This window comes from Helicoverpa zea, chromosome 18, assembly GCF_022581195.2.
Source record: "Helicoverpa zea isolate HzStark_Cry1AcR chromosome 18, ilHelZeax1.1, whole genome shotgun sequence".
In the NCBI taxonomy this organism is placed as follows: Eukaryota; Metazoa; Arthropoda; class Insecta; order Lepidoptera; family Noctuidae; genus Helicoverpa; species Helicoverpa zea.
In genome coordinates, this window is record NC_061469.1 from 10,804,528 (window position 1) to 10,826,910 (window position 22,383).

General features: G+C 34.4%; 1 protein-coding gene across 2 annotated transcripts in view; it reads right to left on the minus strand.

Moving 5' to 3' along the window:
* LOC124638915 overlaps positions 1–22,383 on the minus strand; it is a 193,916-nt gene that overhangs the window by 93,844 nt on the left and 77,689 nt on the right. For both annotated transcript variants that reach the window (XM_047176068.1, XM_047176067.1), the window contains one exon: positions 20,761–20,806. In XM_047176068.1, the coding sequence (XP_047032024.1) occupies positions 20,761–20,806 (46 nt within the window). The remainder of the gene's footprint in view (positions 1–20,760; positions 20,807–22,383) is intronic.

A 22,383-nucleotide genomic window follows, 5' to 3' on the forward strand; every position in this document is an offset into this window, starting at 1 on the left:
GGGTTTGGGTACTTATTACAAATTAGTCAACCATAACTTTATTTATTGATAGGTTTATTTATAACCTGCTTGATACAAAAATTACGAAAACCTCGATAGTGCAAAAGATAAATTTTCAGGATAAGGATTAGTATTAGATATTTTTTACGATTATCTTCCAAGAAATGCAATAAAAAAATATTGAAAAAAAATGCATTTCCGAAGTTTTCATTCTAAGACGACGATATGGAAATTGTCCTTAAAATTGCTTATGATAATGTAATTTCTGATGTTAAATAATTTGCTAGAAACTGGCCAGTTATGTTGTTCCTTAGATAGAAACTCAACAAATGTTTAGCTATGGACTAAATTAATGGAAGGCAAAGTAATAGATTGAATACGAGAGTAACTGACCGATTGAGAAACCATGTCACTATACCAACATTTAATTGCTAGACTCTACGACATTGTTAAAAAGAGAATTTCCAAGAATCTCAGATTAGATTAACATAAATTAAAGACAAAAGATGTTGTCTCAATAACCTTGACTTCTGTCTAGCCGTATTGTCTATGGAGGTCAGAAGTTCAACGGTTTGACCGCAAAAGTGTGCTATGTATAGATGTGAACTTAAATATTAGCTAAGACAAACTACCTCTTATAATATTTACCATTGTCATAATTCTAGGTCAATTTCAATGACCCCTCTGAGCGTTGCTTAATCATTAAATATTATTTCTTTGTTCTTTATGCTGTTCAATATTTATTGTTGATTAGTTACGCTGTATTGGTTAAGTTCGAGTCAATATTTATTTGCATAATTTCGTTCAGTCGAGCAAAAAAAATGTCTCTTTTCAAAATGTAAGACTGTTCATAGCGTGTGACGCGAGATCGAATCTCGCGTATAACAATTATTTTTGTCTTAATCATTAATGTAAATAATAGTTTAGTACTTTTTTAAAGACAAACATTTGAATAACTTAACTCAGGCCTACCACAAAATCTTAGATACCAGTTATAATTGTTCTACTTAATTCTATGCGACGGTTTACGTCTTATCACGTCACAAGCCAGCCCGCACTTGACTGTTTACAACAAATTGTCGACTCCCAGTTTATTTTGAGCTTAGTAATCTGTTCGTGACGGTATCTTCACGACTTAGCCTCGGGGGGGACGGCGCAACTTTGTTATTCCATTACCATAGACATTAGGGTGAGTGCTCATGGGATGAGAGTGTAACGCGCGGGTCTTTTGTCGACGCGGCAATGATCGTAACTCTTTCAAACAACCTTGAAGCACTGGCAGATAAGCAGCCCCTCTGATTTCATCACTATCCTACAGGCTCATCACATACCATCATCGTTGTCGAAGCTTTAACAAACTACTGGACAAAGTCGTACAAAACTTCCCCAAGCTGGGGGAATTCCCCGCGCTGGGCATGGATGTACTTAAGCGCAGTGTGGAATATTTCTTAGGTTCGGAGATTCTACCATATCCAAGCAAGGCATTTAATTTATTCGATTTGCCTTTTGACACCGGTACAAAACATGTATCTATCCACATATAACGCTGTATTATACAACATCTGACAGCTGTCAGTAGCAACGTCAGATGCATCTACAAAGAATTTTCCCATTTGCAAAATCCGCTCGCGCGTGTAGACATAGCTTTATGCGTCTTACTAGAGTTGTAAACTTGTTACAGAGTTTAGTAAACTGATGGTGAATTCTATTGTCCGTTTTACGTCTATGTCCAGTCAATTTATGTAACTCCCCATGAATGCTCTAATCCTTTTGTTAACTGAATTATTATTGACGTTACGACATTTATTAGCGTTTAAGCGACTTTGCTATTGTTTATACTTTATTTATGGCCGACTATTATTATGTACTTTTCCATGCGCTAGTTCTACAATAAACTTAGCAACTCTTTTCTTGCTAAATAATGCTTCACCCATTTCTTTCTGTAGCACTACATACCTATCTTGTTCCACAATCGTTTTGCTTTTAAACTCCTTCGTAACATTATATGGCAACCAAGTCAATCGGCCCATCTGGTACTAAGTACCCCAAACCACTTATTGACAGCTGCAAGATCAGAATCATTGCAGATGCCTGCAGCAAAAATTCTTGAATTAATTAAAAAGGCACTCCTTACATCCCAAAAAAAAAAAACTGTCAATTCTTTTCCAATCAGGAAACCCTTTTGTCAATACGCAACATAATAACAACCAATCAAATTGCATTCTTCAAACTTCGTAATACTTTGTTTCTTTTCATAAAAACCTTAGCATCCGAAGTGTTCAGAAAAAAGGTATTTTGTAACGTATTTGCGATGGTCAACAGCTGTACTCGATGGCAGGTGGTAAACGAACAGATTGCTATTTTTTGTTCCTACGCTGTATTGACAACTTATTGGGACACTGTTGTTGTTGGTATTTTGTGAAGTTTTTGTGTGGTGTTGGAAGACAATTTTGGGTTTTAATAGCCCTTCATATTTAGTTGAGTGTTTTTATGCTGTTCAGTTTTTAAAGAAATTATAATATAATATTTTTTGACGATTTTGAAGTTACGAATAAGTTTTTTTTTTCAGGCATGACAACACGTCAAATGAAACCTTTTGCTGCCTGTTGCTTTCTCTAATAAACATAAAAAATACAAACATCCGAATTGAGAACCTCCTTTTTGGGAAGCCGGTCAAAAATTTCCTTATTCGGAAACCCATACTACTTTTCACATTTCTATTAAACTGAGTCACTTCTCACCTTAATTTTACTAATTTCTTATAAGGTAAATCTTAACTTTTCTCGTGTATCGTATCGTGGGTGCTTATACAAACAAATCTCACACAAACAAACAGAAACGGAACTACTGGCAGTAGGCCATACTAATATTTATTTGATAATAACAACTCAATATGTCATGCGTTTCGAAAATCCGAAGATTTTTTGACAAATATTTTCGCTCTTGGTCAATAAACTGGTGGCGTGTAAAGGAAAATTTACTTAGCTTGATATCTACGTTGATAGTATTCTCAATCGACTTGATAGAGAATTTTGTTAGTTTAACTAATTTACCATTTAAACTAGTCACATAAATGGAGCAAAACGTAGCTATTTAACAAAGAGTAAAATAGGCCAACATCAGTTGAACACTACAAAAGCCTAACAAAAATTAAAAAGGGTAATTGTGTATTACCCTTTTTAATTTTCAGGCACAATTTCAGCTGTATCTCGACCTGAAAACTGACAACGATAAATATGTTTTGAAAGTACCGTTGTACATCAACTTGTATTCAGACTAATAACATGCATTTTGGCGAAAACATCATGTTTACCAATAAGAGGCAACATTTGCGAAAATTTTCCAATATTAATACGGAACCTATTATGTAAAGGGAGCAACGAAAATGTGTTGTTTACGAGGGCTGTGGAAGTTAATAAAAGTATAGGAATAATTTGAGTAATCATCGCAGTGACTAAATGATGTTTAGTACGGTAAAAAGATAATTTTCAGACCCGTGATAGGCTATGTGGAACATGACATTTGGATTTAAGAAAAACCGTGGCAAACAGCCATATTGAATTCCAAAACTCTACATAACATAGAAATACATTAAAAAAAAATATCAATTATAAAAGAAATTCTCCTCAAACAACTTTGCCCTTCTGAATAACCACATCGGGTATGCACAATAGTGGTATGTTTGTACATATTTTAACTTATTAACTTATTTACTACGGTATAGTGTCTAGCAAATATTATCAAAGTGACACAGAAAACCACCTTCGAAAATAGATATCGGTTCTTCTGAAATAGTAAAACCTACCTTTTTAAAGCTTTATATTCAGCACTTATAATCTTCAATCATGACCTTTTGGTAACCGCCGTCATGTACGTTGTTAGCCTCCCTTGAGGCTAGACTTTCGCTTTTCTTTCAAGTAAGGATTTAGGTGAAATAACCATTTTTCTTGGAGATAGGGGCAAGATTGAGATCTCTTTTGTTTTTCATTGGTTTTCAACTAGTCTTAAAAGAGTTTTATTTTGATAGCTTCTAACAATTGTTTTGATAGTTAGATAATCTTATATAAGTGTCACTGATCTTGAAGTTAATTCTTCTTAGGAAAGGCTATACAATTTACAACTTTGCCCAATATTAAACTAACCAGCTTCCATCAGCAGTTACATCTGCCACCCTAGGAAACTACTTAGTGCACCCCAATTAAAGGTAGCCTGTAGCCATCCTCGATAAATATGCTATAACACAAAAATAAAAATCAATGCAGAAGTTTCTAAAGCGAGTTTAAACAAACCTTTCAGCTTGAGAATATAAGTAACGGTATTAAACTTAAGTATCTAGTAATATATTTTATGAATAGTAAATATTTGACGCAGTAATAACACGAACGCAATAATCTGTTCATAGAAAACTCAGTGAAAGTAAATATGGCTTTCTCTGCCTACCCTGCAGCGGTTTCAACCTAGAATTAGCTAAAGGTCGTCTAGGCACGAAGCACGATATGTTCCTAGGCTTTACCTAGCTGAACCTAGGTTATTTATTTTCTCTCACATCACTAGTTGAAAGTAAAGAATCGATTTAACAATTTTTTTCAGGGTTTGAGAGCCCATTTGTTGAGGAAGCTTACGTTTTATCCAGGTGTGCGGAGTTCGCACGGGACGAGGATGAACCGAAGTTATTAAAACATAGATAATATCTACATTTACATTAAGTATTCCCATATACTATTTGTTTAGACAACTTATTCTAAACATAGCGTTAGGTATTACTATTCTGCTAAATGTAACCACGCATTGTTTTTCAAATAGATTTCTCGTTTTATCACAAACATACATCCATTCATTAAAATATTACGACCTTCATGACCACAAATAACTGCAACAGATTACTTTTTAATCACAAAACCAAACAGCTGACTGTCGTCACATTATTCTAGGAAAATTCTAGTTTATCATAACTATCTGACAAACAACACTAGTGCATCATATGTTGTTATCTTGATAACATCAGTTGCAATTCTGTATGTTATCATTGTTAACTGGCATATTTATCTTAGATTGAGTGGTAGAGGAAAATTTTCGTAACGATTTATGCGCAGAATCTTAAAGACAGATTTTCTAGAATACTATGTAGCTTTAGCCAACGGTTTCACCCGCGTCATGAGGGAACTACTAAGCGCACCCGGGTAAAAAAATAGACTATAGCGTTCTTCGATAAATGGGCTATGAAACACTAGAGGCACAGATTATATAATAGTTACTACGTAACAGATAAATCACTCCATACAAAAAAGTCCATACCTACTGTTATAAGCACCTACAAGTTCCCCAACTACCTACAAATTCCTAGCTGCGTTATAAAATGAACCTTAAAAGCTCGAGCGCTTGATTGTTATTCCAATGCGATAGCGCACAGTTCATTGACCGCAACCGTGCCGTGGCTAGGGACACGAAAAAAGTATCGATGCTTTGTGGTATCGAGTACACTCCAGTTCGATACCGATACTTTTGTACTCGATACTTTGCATTCGATACTTTTACTCAATAAGTACTTTTTTCCAGGTATCGTATCGAATGAAGAATTTAATTTAACAGCGCTTTCTAGCTCACTACGACTTATAAGCTACTACTTATCGGCACAGGTTTCGCCACTTTCAGTAGATCCCTTAAAATAATGGGAAGATATGAAAGTAGTATTCCCAAAATTATATAAATTGGCACGAGAATATATATCAATCCCTGCGACGTCAGTACCTTCAGAACAATTATTTTCTAAAGCAGGAAGTACCATCACAAAAATTCGAAACCGCTTATCTCCAAAAAGGCTCAACAAACTTCTATTTTTAAGTGACTGTACGGAGGAGGAATGGGATCTTTAATCTACTACGCGGGTGAAACTGTGGGACACTGCTAGTTTTTAGTATACCTCAAATAACTTAATATTGTTTCCTTTTGCTACATTTTCGATTTGTTTCATTCATTCCATTTTCCATTTTTCTATTATTCTATTAAAGTGTACCAATACCATTTGTTTTTTATGTCCTGCTGAACTGAAGTAAAACTGACATTATTTACTGACTGATATTGACCAAGCAAATTTTGATCTAAAAAAGTACTCGATACCTTGAAGTATCGATACTTTTGTTTCGATACTTTAATGAGTACGATACTTTGTTATCGATTCTACTCATGAGTACGATATCGATACTTTTGCTTCGATACCGTGTCCCTAGCCGTGGCCGTGCTTAGGGTTGCTTCTTACAATTTATTAATATTTAAGTAGGAAAACAAAGTTACGCTTATTTTAAGATAGCCTTTTTTTAAACTGAGTTTTTAAATAAAAAGTAATATCAAGAATATTTTTCTTTAGTTAACTATTGTATTGCCTACTAAAATGGAGTATGGTACATATTACTAAATATTACCTAATACGTAAGCATAGGTAAGTACTTAAGTAAAGCTTTCGTGAAAATCAAAGGCGGTTTCCAACTATTTTTCGAGCACAAGTGCCATACCCCATATGGTACAACTCCTTCGAGTGTTGATACATACCTAAAATTGGTTTCTGCGTAGCGACACGTAATGTTCCGAGTCGTCATTAAAGTGGACCAGAACTATACCTACTTACACTCGAGATGTGTTTTGAGCTACAAAACTCACAATCCTACTTATCCTACTTATATTATAAATGTGAAAGTTTGTGAGAATGTATGGATGTATGTTTGTTATTCAATCACGCAAAAACGGCAGGACCGATTTGATTGAAATTTGGTATGTAGATAGGTGATACCCTGGATTAACACATAGGCTACTTTTTATCAACACAACACGCGGGCGAAGCCGCTGGCGGAAGCTAGTATAGTTCATATAACTAAGTAGGTATCTAAAGTAAAATAAGTACCTAATGATCTCTGTTGTTAAAATCATAAAGTAGATAAGTATTAAAATATTAAAAAAAAATAGAATTACTAGATAAGTTCATACATATAAAATGTTTCTAAATCTTACAATAGTCGCATATAAACCAACACAACTCAAAATAATCCATCAATTTGTGAGGTAGCTTAAAAAACCTAATAAAAACCAACAGCATAACATGCCACGAAATAAAAATAATAATATTGGAGCGCGCACGGCGCGTGTGACTGTTGAAAGCCCTGAGCCGCGTGGGGCTACCGGTAACCCAGCGAGCGGTAGGCATTTATCGCGCGCAAGTACGTCGAGTGACAGAGGCCTGCTAGAGGGCTTTTTAATATCAATCCAGTAGTTCCTGAAATATGGACATTTAAGCAAACAAACTCTTCAAATTTTAATAGCGATAAGTTGATTTGTTGCAAAAAGTTTTGCCTAAAATCGATCAAACGCTTTTTTTTCAGCCATTCTAACAGAATGCAAATGATACCGCGGGAAACAGTTATTCCTATACAAAAGGCGTTCCTAAAGAAATCGGATATAATAATTGTATATTGTAACACAATCTGTGACAATCGGCGCGTGAGTCGATCCATTAAAAAAAGATAAAAGTTCACTTCCCGAGTGATTTGAGCCGTGACATCCAAAAACAAAGTTCACACATATCATCGAATATTCCTTATTGCAAAGAAATAAGGATTGTTTTGGCTCAGTAAGACTGTAAGTGTAATATTGTAAGATTTTTTTTCTTAATAAAAATAAAGTGATTATCAAAGTGTAGGGTTACAAAACGACATTTTTTTCTGTCCTAGTTACAAGATGTTGGGTAAATGTACTTTTGTGTTAATTTGAAAATGAAGCTTTTTATTACTGTTTGATGTACTTAAAGTAGGCAACTTCGCTCATAAATACGTATTTTATCAACTTTTTTTCATCATTCTTCTTCACTGTAATTCAGCAATAAGAAAATCGACATGTAAAGTTTTTTATTTTTTATTTATTTAATGAAGGGTAATTAAAACCAATATTCAATACAAAAAATATTAGGTACCCATAGACCATAATATTCTCAGACCAATAAACACAGACCTAAAGACCCATTGTACAAGAAGCGACAATGTTTTTTCTGATCTTCTTTCTCAAAACACATTACGGAATCCGAAAGCCGTACTCAGTGATCCGTTAATCCGGTAATCCTTGAGGACAACTCCGGTTTATTGACCACCTGACGGCAAGTCCGGTGAGCATCCGGGAACGGATCATAGGACCCCACAGAACTTTATAAAGGAATGTTCATTTTATAGTTGACTTGGTTGCTGGTGGGTTTTTGGAGTTTGGTTTCTGTTGTGAGGGACACTTCCTGCATGAAAAAAAATGATATGTCCTTTCATAGATTTCAATCCGCAGGCTACAAAGCATGCTTTGCGATTTGGAAAGTAAATATAATTTTTCTTTAAAAGACTTCAAAAAAAGGAGAAGGTACAATTTGGATGTAAATATTTCAATATTCAAAAGATGCAAAAATTGCCATTTTAACTGATTTGTTTTTTTTTTTTATTTTGTGTTGTCTAGATTTTTTACAATCTTCAATTGATAATACCTAAGTTTCAAAAGAACTGATTACCTAATACCTATCTTAAAAAAACAAACGGAATTTGGCACAGCACCAGCGCTGATAAAGCGAACACTTACCTAACGATAACCCTATCATTAAGGGTATCAGCAGAAACGGCAGTTTGATGAGCTCCAGACGTGTGCTGACCCGAAACCGTAGTTCACCGACAATATAAACGCCCGTCTTCTTATAACAGCTGTTTAGATTGAAAATTGAACGTGAAAATTCATAGCAAACAGGTTTTTATGTTCCCGTAATCCAAAGGCAGATTTTTTTTGTATGATTAAGCATTGCCATCCCAACGTGGCAATGCTGTCAGCCTTCCGGTTGCATTATCCAGTAAAAGTAATCCCACCCAAAACAAAAATGTGAAGGACTGCCAAGTTCGATAATATGGGAATGCTTCGCCTATAAAAGAAGTGAGATCTGAATAAGTACCAAGTTCCATACACATACCTCAGTTAAAAATAGTTACTTTTTAATGATGTTACTTGGCAAGTTTTCACACACCTTGTTATAAACCTACTAAACGCAATGAATCAAGTATTTAATTTTCTATTAAAACTTGCCAAGTAACATCATTAAAAAGTAACTATTTTTAACTGAGGTATGTGTATGGAACTTGGTACTTATTCAGATCTCACTTCTTTTATAGGCGAAGCATTCCCATATTATCGAACTTGGCAGTCCTTCACATTTTTGTTTTGGGTGGGATTTCATTTATTTTTGTAAGGTTGTTTATTTTATTTTTTTCTTTTGATTAAGTTAGTTAAGGAAATGTCTCATTTATACTATCTTTCAGATTTTTGAATATGCACTATGCTTCTTACAAAGAAATGAACTAGATTAACTAAATGGACTAGATTTACCAACTGACTGACATGACATGTTATCATATATTATGTTCGTGGATCAAAGTTACACATTCGTTATTTTCGAAAGTGACTCACACTTGGCCGTTTTCAGATTTTTACTTTACTTTGACTAAATACAAACCTTTGTAACGAGTTTCAGATCGGTAGGATCATTCGAAGATATATTATATAAATATAGATAAATTTAGTTCGTTTTAGTTCCTTAGCGGTATAAATTTACACCTTCATTATTTTGAAACCGACTCACACTTGGCCATTTTCTGATTTTTCCCTTTACCTTGACATAAAGACCTACCTCCATGCCAAATTTCAAGTCAATACGACCATTGGAAGTGGTCTAGGTTTTTGATGAGTGAGTCAGTCAGTCAGTGAGTGTATAGTAAAAATAGCGATTTTCTGACGTCAATATCTCAAGACCTACAATAAGTATATTAATGAAATTTTGTATTTTAGATGAGTGAGGGGGTCTCAACAGATACCAGAAATTTGATATGCGTAAATAAAATATATTTTGAGTTATAGGGGGGTCGAATTTGGCCCGAAATGGTTCGTGTAATATAACCCACGGCCGGTGTGTCGCTTTTTTGCTCGAACTTGGCGGACACACTGCCGTGTGTCTAGATGAGGACCAATTTTTTAATGTGCTTTATTAGTTAAAGCTAGCCGGTGCTACAGAATTGTTCGCTCGAGTTACCGCGGCCCTGGTACATAAAGGGTTTAAAAATAAGGGACATGGTGGGTTTAAGTCAGTAACAGTTTGACACGGGAAGGGTCTGAAGATGATTTCCCATATAAAAAAGCTGTATAAACAAAGTTTATGTTGTTAGTGAAGTTTGGCCTTTTTATTAAATGTAGTTTTGATTACCAGTCGTTTCACCGGGACATAAATAAATATGGTTTGAGTAGGGAGTTCTAAATATGGCAAGAGTAGTCATAGTTTATGAATAGATGCGAGTGTAATTCGCGTGGGTATCGTACTGTAGAATGGTTTGTTTACATATTAGTTTTAGCTACTGGGATTTGTACTAATATTATAAAGCGTAAGTACCTACTGGAGCCCTTTCACGGATAGTCAGAAGCCAGTAAGTCTGACAACCAGTCTTACCTAGGGGTATTGGGTTGCCCGGGGCACTGGGTCGTGGAGGTCAGAAGGGCGGTCGCTCTTTGTAAAACACTGGTACTCAGCTGCATCCGCTTAGACTGGAAGCCGACCCCAACATAGTTGGGAAAAGGCTAGGCTTTTAAGTTAATAAAACAAAACACTAATCTCATAGATATCCTCAAAAGCCAGTTGGAAAACAAATAAGGTATTCACAAAAAAGGTTATAATCTCTTAGTCTGTGTGCTCGCGGAAGACAAAAACTGTCCTACATGATTCCACCTGTCGACAAGTCAACAACACTATAACGTGTTTATACAGCCATAGTGAGGAGCCACGACTTAATAATTTTATCGATAAATCTTTGTGAAACTTACTTTTCATTCACAACTAATTTATGCAAGTGATAAATGCAAGTCATATGGCGAAATTATAGCAGTCTGATTAGTATTAAGCTAAATTAAAACACAGTTTTTTTAAACATGTAATTACATATTTATACAATTTACTACGAAACTACTAGACTTCAGACAACGACAAAAACTTGTATTTAATTTCGCAACATTGTACCAAGCAGTCTCCTAATGGTTTGATCTAAGATTAGAAAAAAATGGCTTATGTTTAACTGATCACCAGAAATAGTAACAAATAGCAGACAAAAATAGTAAATGATCACCAAAATGAAACTCGCATTTTAATGTAAAATGATAACCAAAGTTTTAACACTTTGCTATCCCATTTAAGTGAAATTACTCCAAAATAAATCATGCGCAAGCCAAAAATAGTAAATGATCACCAAAATTAAACCACCATTTTAAAGTAAAATGATAATCAAAGTTTTTACATCTTGCTATCCTGTTTAAGTAAACTGACTCCAAAAAAATAAGTTCGGCCTGATACAATAAATGTAATTACATTATGGGGACCCTTTTCCTGCACTAGGGTGGAAAATTGTCTATTGCATGCCTCTAAACAGTGCGATAAGAGTGTGTTTTCGAGGGAGTGTATTGAGAAACACATTCTTCTTCTTCTTTCTCCTGCCCTGTTCCCAATTTTACTTGGGGTCGGCGCAATATGTCATTTTCTTCCATTTTCCCCTGTCACTCGTTATACTGACACTCACGCATGCATTGCAAGCCGGACACATAACTTAATATGGCATCATAATACTTTATTTGATAATAAGCCTACATTTTATGGCAATCACAGTGACTTATTTAGGCAAAAATAATACATTAATTTGGTCGTCAAGAGTTGGTGATCATTTACTAAATTTGGTGGTCGAATACAATTTAAAGTGAAGTCGTGACTAAAATAGCTGGTACTATTACATTTTTAGACTTTATTTTTCTGGTGTTCAGTAGATTTTTCTGGTTGCAAAACTAAGGGTATCAAAGCATTTTATGGTGGTCATTATATTTGTTCCCGAAAAAAATGTCGTATAACAACTAAGTATTTATTGTCCCAACACTTTCTAGAGAACGGTAGAAAAACTTGACTGAACAAACTTGAACACATATCGATAAAATCTTGCCCCATCACTACCAACGTTACCGTTTTGGGTTTCCGTGTGCGAATGTGAAACAAAAAACCGTTAATAATAAAACAAAAGAAACGATATTACAAAAAATATCTTATTTACGTAAAAATAGAGTTTGTTTTGCATTGTTGAGGCTAGTTTAGCAAAAATTTGGCGAATTACTTTTTTATGTGGGATGAATGTGTTTGGGGCCTCAAAACAAGCGACTGTTGTAATGTGTGATACGTGTAGGCATTTCACAACACTATTGCAATTTGCTTTCCATAAAAGGCAATTTTTTCCTCTAAAGTATTTTTAAAACTTAGGGTTCTCTAAAACTGAATTTTGATACGATCTTAAAATATGTTTAACTTAATTATTTTTAATAGACTCACACAATTGTCATTCATAGAATAGATTTATTACAATTCAATTTCTTGATATTTATTCAATGTGAATTTTAATCCTGATAGGTTTTAAAAGTCGTTTATATTAATGGGTTCAGGTGTTAATAACTGAATAAAGAGTATTTATGTTTTTATCCATGCCGAATTTTTGTAACGATATTTATGCAACAAACAACTTTGTAGCAAAAAGTTGGTTCCACGATCGCTTTCAGCTGTTTTCGTGGCCCAGCGTTATTACAGTGCCGATAAACTTTAATTGGAGAGGCTTGCATTTATTTTTATGATACTAGCAGATAGCAGTAACTGTTTGCCTGTCTGTGTATCTGTTTGTGGATATTAAGATCATGGATATTCTGACGAGGCGATCGTAAAGACAAAAGCTTGGCTTGCTTTTATGAATTGGTTATTACTCGTTAAGGTGAATGTTAGCGGGAATTTCAAATACAAAATGTTTATTTTTTTATACATATTTTGAATAAGTTCCACTTCAGGCCTGATAATATACCTCAAAGTACTTTTTAGATAATATACTAATATTATATTAAAATATATATATTATATTAATTTTATATAATTTTATATAAATTTATATATTATATTAATTTTATATTAAAATGTGAATAAAATATGTTGCTTATACCTCGTTCTTCTCTCTCCCTCTTCTATCTTACAACAGTTGGAAGAAACTCAACCTCTATGGAACAGCTAAAGTTCACTATCCAAATTCGAAAGCCGATGAAAGACATAATGTACAGGTACCTGAATATCCTCTTTCATAAACTATTCAGTCCCATAGCCGAGTCCCACATAATATTCACACGGAAACATCAATCGTGCATCAGAACGAGTGGTATCTATCAAACAGACGGACAGACAAGGAGTGCATTCATTAGCGGTCGCTGCACCGCGCATGCGCTCTCGAGTGGACTGCCGCCGTGTTGGTGGGCAGAAGGACCATTCTTGAGGTATGGTGAAAATGATGGGGAAAGTGAATTTAAATGTATGTGACTCTTGTCATGTTCATATAATTTGTTGTATTTCAGATGGTTTTTCTTGTGTAAGACCACAATGTCATAAGAAAGTAAATAGGGAAACAAAATATTTTCTTGATGCAAGTTCCCTCCAATACTTTGCTTTAAGGCGAGGAAGTGGTCAACAATAATTCCATAACCGGCACGCGCATCTAAGGCGCCAAAAGGGGTCGGAGCGTCTGAGCGGGGCGAGGATAACAATACGCGCGCTAGCTTATAACTAAAAGTCGTAAGCGACAAAATGGTTTTGTAATTTTATTATTTAGAAATGATAATTTGATAAAAAATCCTACTACAATTTTAAAGAGTATGTATATACTCAACTACTAAAAAAGTTAAGAGGCTTTAATCGGTCCCGTTTGCCCATAATATGTGAATCTCTTTTTAAAAAGAGGTATGTTTGATATATTTTTCTCTGTTATAAAAGTTACCTAATCATGTTTCTACAACTAACAAAATAAGGTTTATATCATGAACTTTCAGGTAACCAAGTTGTATTTTGATCCGTTTTGTATTTACTGAGAAAAATTGACATCCTTGGCGCCAAAAATTCCAATTCGTCCTCTTAAGAGTGCAAGGCGCCAAAGATAGCAGGATTTTTATTTGAGTACTATTGCCTAAATTATGAGTACTACGCGGGTTTCATAGGAAGTTAAGAGAACCCCAAAATATTTGGCCCAAAATCTGACAACTGCCGTCAATACAACTCGCCAAATCATTGTGCCGTACATTAAAATAATATATTTTCTTATGAAAGCAGTGGGTAAAATAATTCTTTTAAAATATTAGAACATTGTCTTCAATTTGATCTTCAAGTCTAATAATATAACTAGTGTGCCTTCTGAAACAATATCTTTAATTGGAAACCTTTCCTTCTCAATAATACTATCTCATTCTTGCAAATGAAAGGGATCGAAATAAGCGTGTGATTTGAATGCGCAAGCGCAGTTTTAAATGTAATTATTTTGAGAAGTAAAGCAGTTTTAATTACTTAGTGTTTTTGATGAGTCATATGAGAAAGCTTTTGAAACGATCGTGTTTTGTTTTATTTGTTTGTTTTTTGTTTCGCAGTATAATTACGTAGTGAAATTAATAAGTATGTAATGTGATAGTCTGAACGGAAACGTTTTTAACCGATTTCCAATTGTATTGGTACAGACACTACACATACAGTACAGGTACATTGTAAATAAACAAAAGTTAGACAGGATATACTTAGTTAAATAGGTATGTACTCGTATGTTATTCTTGACTGAAAATGTTTAGAAGCAAGGTTGTTCCATTACATTTCCGCGTTTTTCCTTTTAAATGCTTTATTTTTTATGGCCAGATAAACAGAGAAAAGATAAAGTATGTAGTTTTATAGACTATATAGAGGTAAAAGTCTCTTAGATTTATCATTCAGTGACATAAAAAAAAACTAGAATTTGAAAGATTCTTAAACGAATATTATGTCAGGAACATCTTTACCGATTACAGAAAATATTTCTGTGTTCTCATTTATCATGGAAGACTTCTTATACAGAGTTCCCACGGGACACAGGCAAAACTGCGGTCGGAAACTAGTCCTTCATAAATGTCAATGACCACGTCTGTCTGTCTGTTAGATATAACCTAAGGAATGCAGTCGATATGCTCTAAATGTAATAAGTATTGTACATAATAATATATCCTTGTACCAGCAGGTCACTCGTTAATGTAAACAGAGCAATTACATAGATTACTGCAGCGCCTTCAAGTCTGTTATTATAACTATGTATTATAAGGTCTTAGATCATTTTATTAGTGTTTATAAGGACGATTGTAAGTTAATGAAGATATTGTGATGGTTTTATTGTTATTTCTAACGATGAACCCTATTTACACTAGTTAGTAACAGCTACCTTTATGGGAAGTCGGTTAAGAACGAAACTTTGACATACATATCACAAAAAGCCGAAAACGAACTCCGAAAACTTTAATATAGTGATAGCGTGGTTATTACCCGAACCAAAATACGGGTTAGGCATTTTCACTTACAAACTTGAAAAATAATTGAAAAATCTTTTTGCTAATGCATAAGGATTTGATACAACATAAAATACTAACCAATCATAAATATATAACAGATTCCTAAATTAAAGGAATGTTCTTGAATTCTAGATAATCTTTGCCCTCTTACAGTTAAACTTATAAATAAACAATTACGTTTACCATTGCATCAGTTGAAACTTGGGTTCTATTCAGCTGAGAGTTATGTCACAGATTCTTAGCATCTGATGTCAGTCATGTTTCTCAGTATTAGCCCTATTAGATCATAGATCAGTTAGTGCAGATATGAAGGTAGGTAGAATATTGCGGTTTGATTTATTGGCTCGAATTATTCATGCTTGCTATGCTTATTTACATTACATACTTATTGTTCGTCAGTTGCACGGTAGAATTGATAACTTGGTTCAGATGGAATTTGGTGTGGGGATAGAATGTGAGCTAAAAGAGATTTACCTAATAAGTTTCTTGGTTTTAATGAAACAAGTAGTTCAACAATTTAGGAGGTAAATCTATGGTCTTTTAAAGAATTGTTAGTGTTAGAGATCGTTATTTTAAGGGAACAAGAATCATTACTACTAAGATAAAAAAATAACGTTTACAAAATAGGCCAGCAATACGTCAAAAAAGAAACAGAAATGGAACAAAAACTACAATAAAATATTAAACGAAAACAGTCACGACCCATTTTCGCTCATTCAATTCAACGAGTACCTAAAAACAAAAGACAGTATTTCAACAATTCTCTTACATAAACTATTCAGTAAACCAACAGTCCGAGTCCCCTCTTCACCCCTTACTCTATGGCCCGCAGGTATTTGCGTGCGCATAAACGTGTCAAGTGCGAGCCGCTGTCATTTTGTCGGGCGAGCTTGCGAAACTGCGGCGTCGGTAAAATGTCGCCGTTTATTTGCACTGCAATTATCGGCTGTTGCACTTTCTATGACTTGACCTGGCTGGAGGACTGTGAGAATACTTGTATGCTTAGTTTGGTAGAAAATTCCTTTACTGTAGTACAGTCAAAGCCTAATATTGTACGAGCAGCAATAACAATGACAAAAGTGGTTCATTATTTGACGAAACTCGAAAGAAAACATGTAGATAATGCAGTCTGATGGGTGCACACATTTAATGGTTACTCAATATTATAAATGCAAAAGTATCTCTGTCAGTCTGTTCAGCTTTCATATCAAAACGACTGAACCATTTGAAAAAAAAAAAATAGGTACACAGATCTGAGAAAAGACATAGGCTTTTATGCAGGTGCGATAGTGTTCTCTCTGGACGCGGGGAAAAGTTAGTTTTATCACATTTACAACCACTAAGCCTTCATAATTCGCCTCGTCTTTCAGAACCCACATGTGGCCCAAACTTCCAGAAAACCCAAACCTACAAACAGCTAAACCAACATTTCAAAAAGTTCCATTCAAATTGTCCCGAAAAGCCTGTTCAAACAAGCCCGCATCTTGTCGGAACAAGTCAGTGGGTGAAGCCATGTGAAGCCGTCGGCAAACAACTTGACACATCTATTTGCTCCGTAAATACGAAGGAATTATAGTAAAACGTCACAGCGTGATGGATTTATGGTAATTAGGCAGTAATGGTGCCCGTGCCCTGTCTGGTGTTGCGTCCGGTCGTGATTAATCTTTGGAAAATAATTTCATATTTTATTGGTGTTTTTTTTACTTTTTTTATTTCACTCAAAAGATCGATATGTGTGGAGACAAAATGGCGACTTTTTAGTCAACTGTGGTTCTGGTGTTACAAGATTCATGTTTTTGTTTCGTTGTATAAAAATTCTGTAAAATTACAGGTTAGTAGTGAAATATAAGTAGTTAACTACACCTACCGTTTACCTTCACAATATATTTCCTACCGAAATCTAGGCCACAAACTTAACTTTCACCAAAATTTCGCGAAATGTAATAAAATAAAAATACACGAAAAAGTTTTTAATATAAAATTCATTTCTGTAGTTAATTAGCGAGATGAGCTCACTATGATATTTTAGTAATTAAGATTTGGCTGAAAGATAATAACCGTTAGGATATTACCTACCGGGGCAAAATGTTTGCAGTTTAGAGCGTGAATTTATGATGAGCAGATTGTCTTGAAGATTTGCGTATATTTATAAGAAAAATCATAAGTTCTTATCTGTTACACAAATAAATAATAAAAGCATAGGAAACGCGATAGTCATGATTATGTTACTGCAGTTCTTAAAAATAATGGGCACTTTGATGATTTTCATCGGAAATTGGATTAAAAAGTTCAAATTAAAAAAGATACACCTGAAATGGCTAGGTTTTATTTAATGAAATATCCATGTTAAATATACTTAACATGTAATTAAAGGACAACCCTGTCTATTTCTCGAGAAGCCTGCAAACTCATCTAAATCCTCAGCATATACCCACAGACTACTTAATTGTTACTAGTAGGTATAACTTTAAACTAAATACCAACCAATTGATCTCTATTACCCAGATTATAACTTAACAAGCACTGCAAACAACTTAGCTCTAACTTAGAACCATAATAATTAATATTCTAGCTTACATAACATGACACTAACTAGCTTGTATGTTGGTTTAATAAATATAATTAAATCTTAGGTACAATTAAGAAATAGTATTTATTGATTCTGTTTTGCATATGCGTATTTGAATGCATTAACCTAGTTAAGTCTTGTTCTTGATGATATCAGCTTATCTAGTATATTTATAATATTTAATATATAATTCCAAGGCAAAATGCTCTAGATATAATACTAATGAGGGTCTTGTAATTTTCTATTACTAAAGAAAAGTAAACGTTACTTGTAAATAGGAACCGGGCGCCTGACTACGCACTCTACACAATGAAATTTTTTGGATATAAAGTAATTCAGGTCAATGACGGCTTTATTAAGTTAATTCTTAATAATAATCTGGATATCTAGAACTTTAATATTATTATTGCAGTTATAGATAGTCAGACGCTATTTTGAGAAAAGGCGCCAAAAAGTTTATAAAACTTAATAAAAATTGATTCCTTGAGAACATGTCCTCAATAGTACCACGTTCGTCCTAGAATTACGCCACGGGCTCGAAAATTACGCAACACCTAACATTACCCAGTCAGAGTTGGGTAGACCTAGGTGAGCATGCGTAAACCCCGAATTAAAATTTACTTTACTTATTATCCGGACTTTACCCAAGAAGCTTGGGTAATACTAAGTAAACCCGTGCTAACCTAGGTTTACTCCACCTTCTAGCATTACCCGTAACAGATATATCAAGGAGACAAAGTTTAAAGTGAGTCGACCGGTTCGCCTTGGTTGCTTTCTTAGAAGTCTGAACTGGGAGCGTGACGTCATATTTAGATATCAAACTATACCTACATAAGGAGTACCTACCAACGTGTAATATAGGCAGAATACTAACTTAAAAGTAACGTAATGATTTATTTGCCAAGTAGGTACGATTAACGATAGAGATGCGGTTCACTCGGGAACTATCATATCGCATTATAATGTAGTCTTGCCTTCTTCGATAAATGGGCTATCTATCACTGTAGGAATTTTTGAAATCGCACTAGCAGCTCCTAAGATTCCTAAGAACTCGCTAGTGATTAAGAAAACCCATTATAGGTAGGTATATTAAATTTTGATGTGCGGTCAGCATTATTTGTCCACAAACGCGTGATGATGATGTTCTCCTAGCCGATTATCGGCTACGGCGGCTGTTCTCATGTAAGGAGATTAGCCAACTGCGCAGGACATATTATAGTGCACGAGCATTTGCGCAGACACAGGTGCACTCACTATTCCTTAACTCTCATAGCCCGATGGGACGGCAATCCGACACGACCGGAAAGAGATCAGGCGCAGGACCGACATTTACGTGCTCTCCGATGCACGGGTGTATCAATCACCACCTTCCAGGCTCTGGGCTGCTATGTGAAAGTCTTCTAAAACCCACAAAGCGATTTCGGCCCGACTCGGGAATCGAACTCGAGACCTCGTGCTCAGCAGCCGCACTTGCGACAGCTAGACCAACGAGGCAGTTTCAACTACACAACAAAATTATTTCTCGTCGTATGCATAAAAAGTAGCCCACTTACAGATATGTTATTCTCTAATAAGCTACACTACTACCCTTCATTAAAATCCATCCAGAAGTTTTAGCCACAAAGAGGAACAAACGAAGTAAGATTTTCCTGTATGATATCTGTATTGTTTGTACCTTTTGTTTCTCAACTGTAGCATGGTCACGCGTGTTAGATACTTCGAGTTCGCGATTGTAGTTTTTTCATCTAATTAGACGCTGTCATTATTGTAATGTATTACAGTTATTTATTTCTTTTTTACTTGGAGATAATAAGTTGACGGCTTGACACTAATTGTCGGCTCTAATCTTTTAATATTAATATTCTAGTTAGCAGTCGGTAGTTAGTCTGGTAACTGACAATAGATTAAGTATAGACTTACTCATAGGTACGTACTGTAGCGAAATCATTGTGAAATTTTATTTTTTTACTAGCTGTTGTATAGTCAAGTTTTAGAATCAAGCCTTTATTTAATTTCAAATAAGTACTGATGTTTATCAATGATTAGGTTATGTTTAGTAAAACATCAGTTTTTCCACGGTTTAACCCATACCTAATTGTCTGAATCTTAGCATAGGTGCTTCCATCATTTTTTACTGGATCGTATGGAGTTGGATCGTTCCTAAGTTATGAAAGTAGAAAAAAAGCCTACCTCAGTATTTTTAGTCGTACAATAAACCGATCCTCTGTCCCATAATTACTAACAACAAAATACAACACAACAATATTCCTAGCAAGACGCCATGAATGGACGTAATTTCCCTTCGATGACTCATCATTTCTATGGAAAAATATACAAGTACCTCATGCAATTAATATTCAGAGCCTAAATAACCTTTATTTTGAAAGAAATAAGGTCTAAATTGTCTTGTATATGGTAAGTTGTGGACAGGTAAGTTAAAAGTATGGTATAGTGGCCTTGTGGTGTCCGTGAGAACTTCCTTTTTTTGCAATTGAGTTAGGCTGTCTTTCTTGGAAAATAGGAGAATGCAACGTCTTGTAAAATTGTCCGGTTACTATGAAGCTTTTGAATTGCAATCAATTTGTGCATATGAAACTTTAAAGACAGATTTTTTAACGAAATGGTAGTAATTGACCAACTTATAAAAGTGTAGTAGGTATACCAACTTATATTTAAGAATTACAGAAAATAAAACGGTATTAAATAAGAATAGGGTGTCCATAATTTACCTGCAACTGGTGACAACTTTCGCATGACGCACCATCGCGATTTCCACTGTGAACAAAATAAAAACAAAATTAATTACAAAAAAATTAATCAAATTAACTAAAACATGACAGCACCTAATATTAATAAATAAAAAAAATCAACATGTTCGTATATTAAATAAACATATTTGTTTTTTTATTTAACAGTTACATTCAAACGAGCAAAAGCTGGTTTTTATGCAAATGACCTGTCAAAGTGATCAATAATTAAGAATATTGATCTAGCAACTAACGTTGTGCAGTCAATTAATTTATACTAATATAATAATGAGAAAAAAATTTTTTTTGTTCCAAAAAGGCTCCAAAAGTATTGAACCGATTCGACGAATTATTTCACTGTTGGAAAGCCACACTCTTATAAAGTATCCGAATAAAGTAGGTTTTATTTTATCCCGGTACGAGCACTAGTTCCCACCAGTGAAACCGCGGGAAAACGGCAAGTCTTTTAATATACTTAATAATATTATCATAAACATGATATTTAAAATAATAAATGCGAACGAAGAAGCCAAGGATATCAGGTAGTAATAGTAAAGTGCATAAAATTGATATTATTCAATTAATTAAATTAGACGTTTAAGATTTAACACGTAACCACTATGCAGATATGGTAAAAACTAATAGCTTATTTACAAGTGAACAGTAACTTGGTACTTATTAATTATAATTAGATACATAATGACCTGCATATACCTAACTAGACATTATGAATTTATTACACTAGTTTACAGTACATTTGTTGCTGGGATTTTTTAAGCTGTTGTTGACTACTCATATTTAACCATATTTAAAACCATTAGTAGTTTTTTTTTATCAGCTCTAGTTTTTGAGATTCAGCTAAGTGCGGTTTAAAGAGAAAAAACGTGTATTTACCTTAAAAGAATATTTGTTTAAAAATTATATTAATTGTTAAGTTCCAAAAAACTTGGCTTTAAAGCTCTTCTCTTATGTGTAGACTTTGGGAAATGGCGTATCAGAGACCAGCAATAGTCAGACATCATATTTACATCCCAGAAACCCTGATAACGTTCTTCCATGACACGTTAATCTTGATGCATACGTTCTCCCTGCTCTTCGCTCATATCTCCTAAATTTTCCGGAAATCTGTCCAGATGACTGAAGAGGAAGTGAGTTTATGCTCAAATTGCATCCCATATCTCTTAATTGTAAGAGCAGGTCTTCGACAAGTTCAACATAATTTTCATTATAATTTTTCAAAATTCAATATAATTTTTGTTCTCTGAAAGTTCAGGTGAATGCTGCACTGGACGCTGAACACATGTACTACTTCGGTTTTGCCATTTAGCTCGATTTTTGGTGTTTAAGCTGTTTATGTTCACGCTACAAAAGTAAGAGTCGTCGAGATGATTTTCCGATTCTTTCCAAATAGTTGGTGTTTTAAGTTTAAACGTACTTCTTTTACCACTTTTCCATAATCTTAAGTATTCAACGCACGATTTACAAACACAATCAGGAGCCCAAGATCTGTCATTTTTATCTAACAACATTCCAAAATATAAAAAATAAGTATTTTTAAGCGTCTCTGATGACATTTCTAGACTTCTCAAACACATATTCTCCACA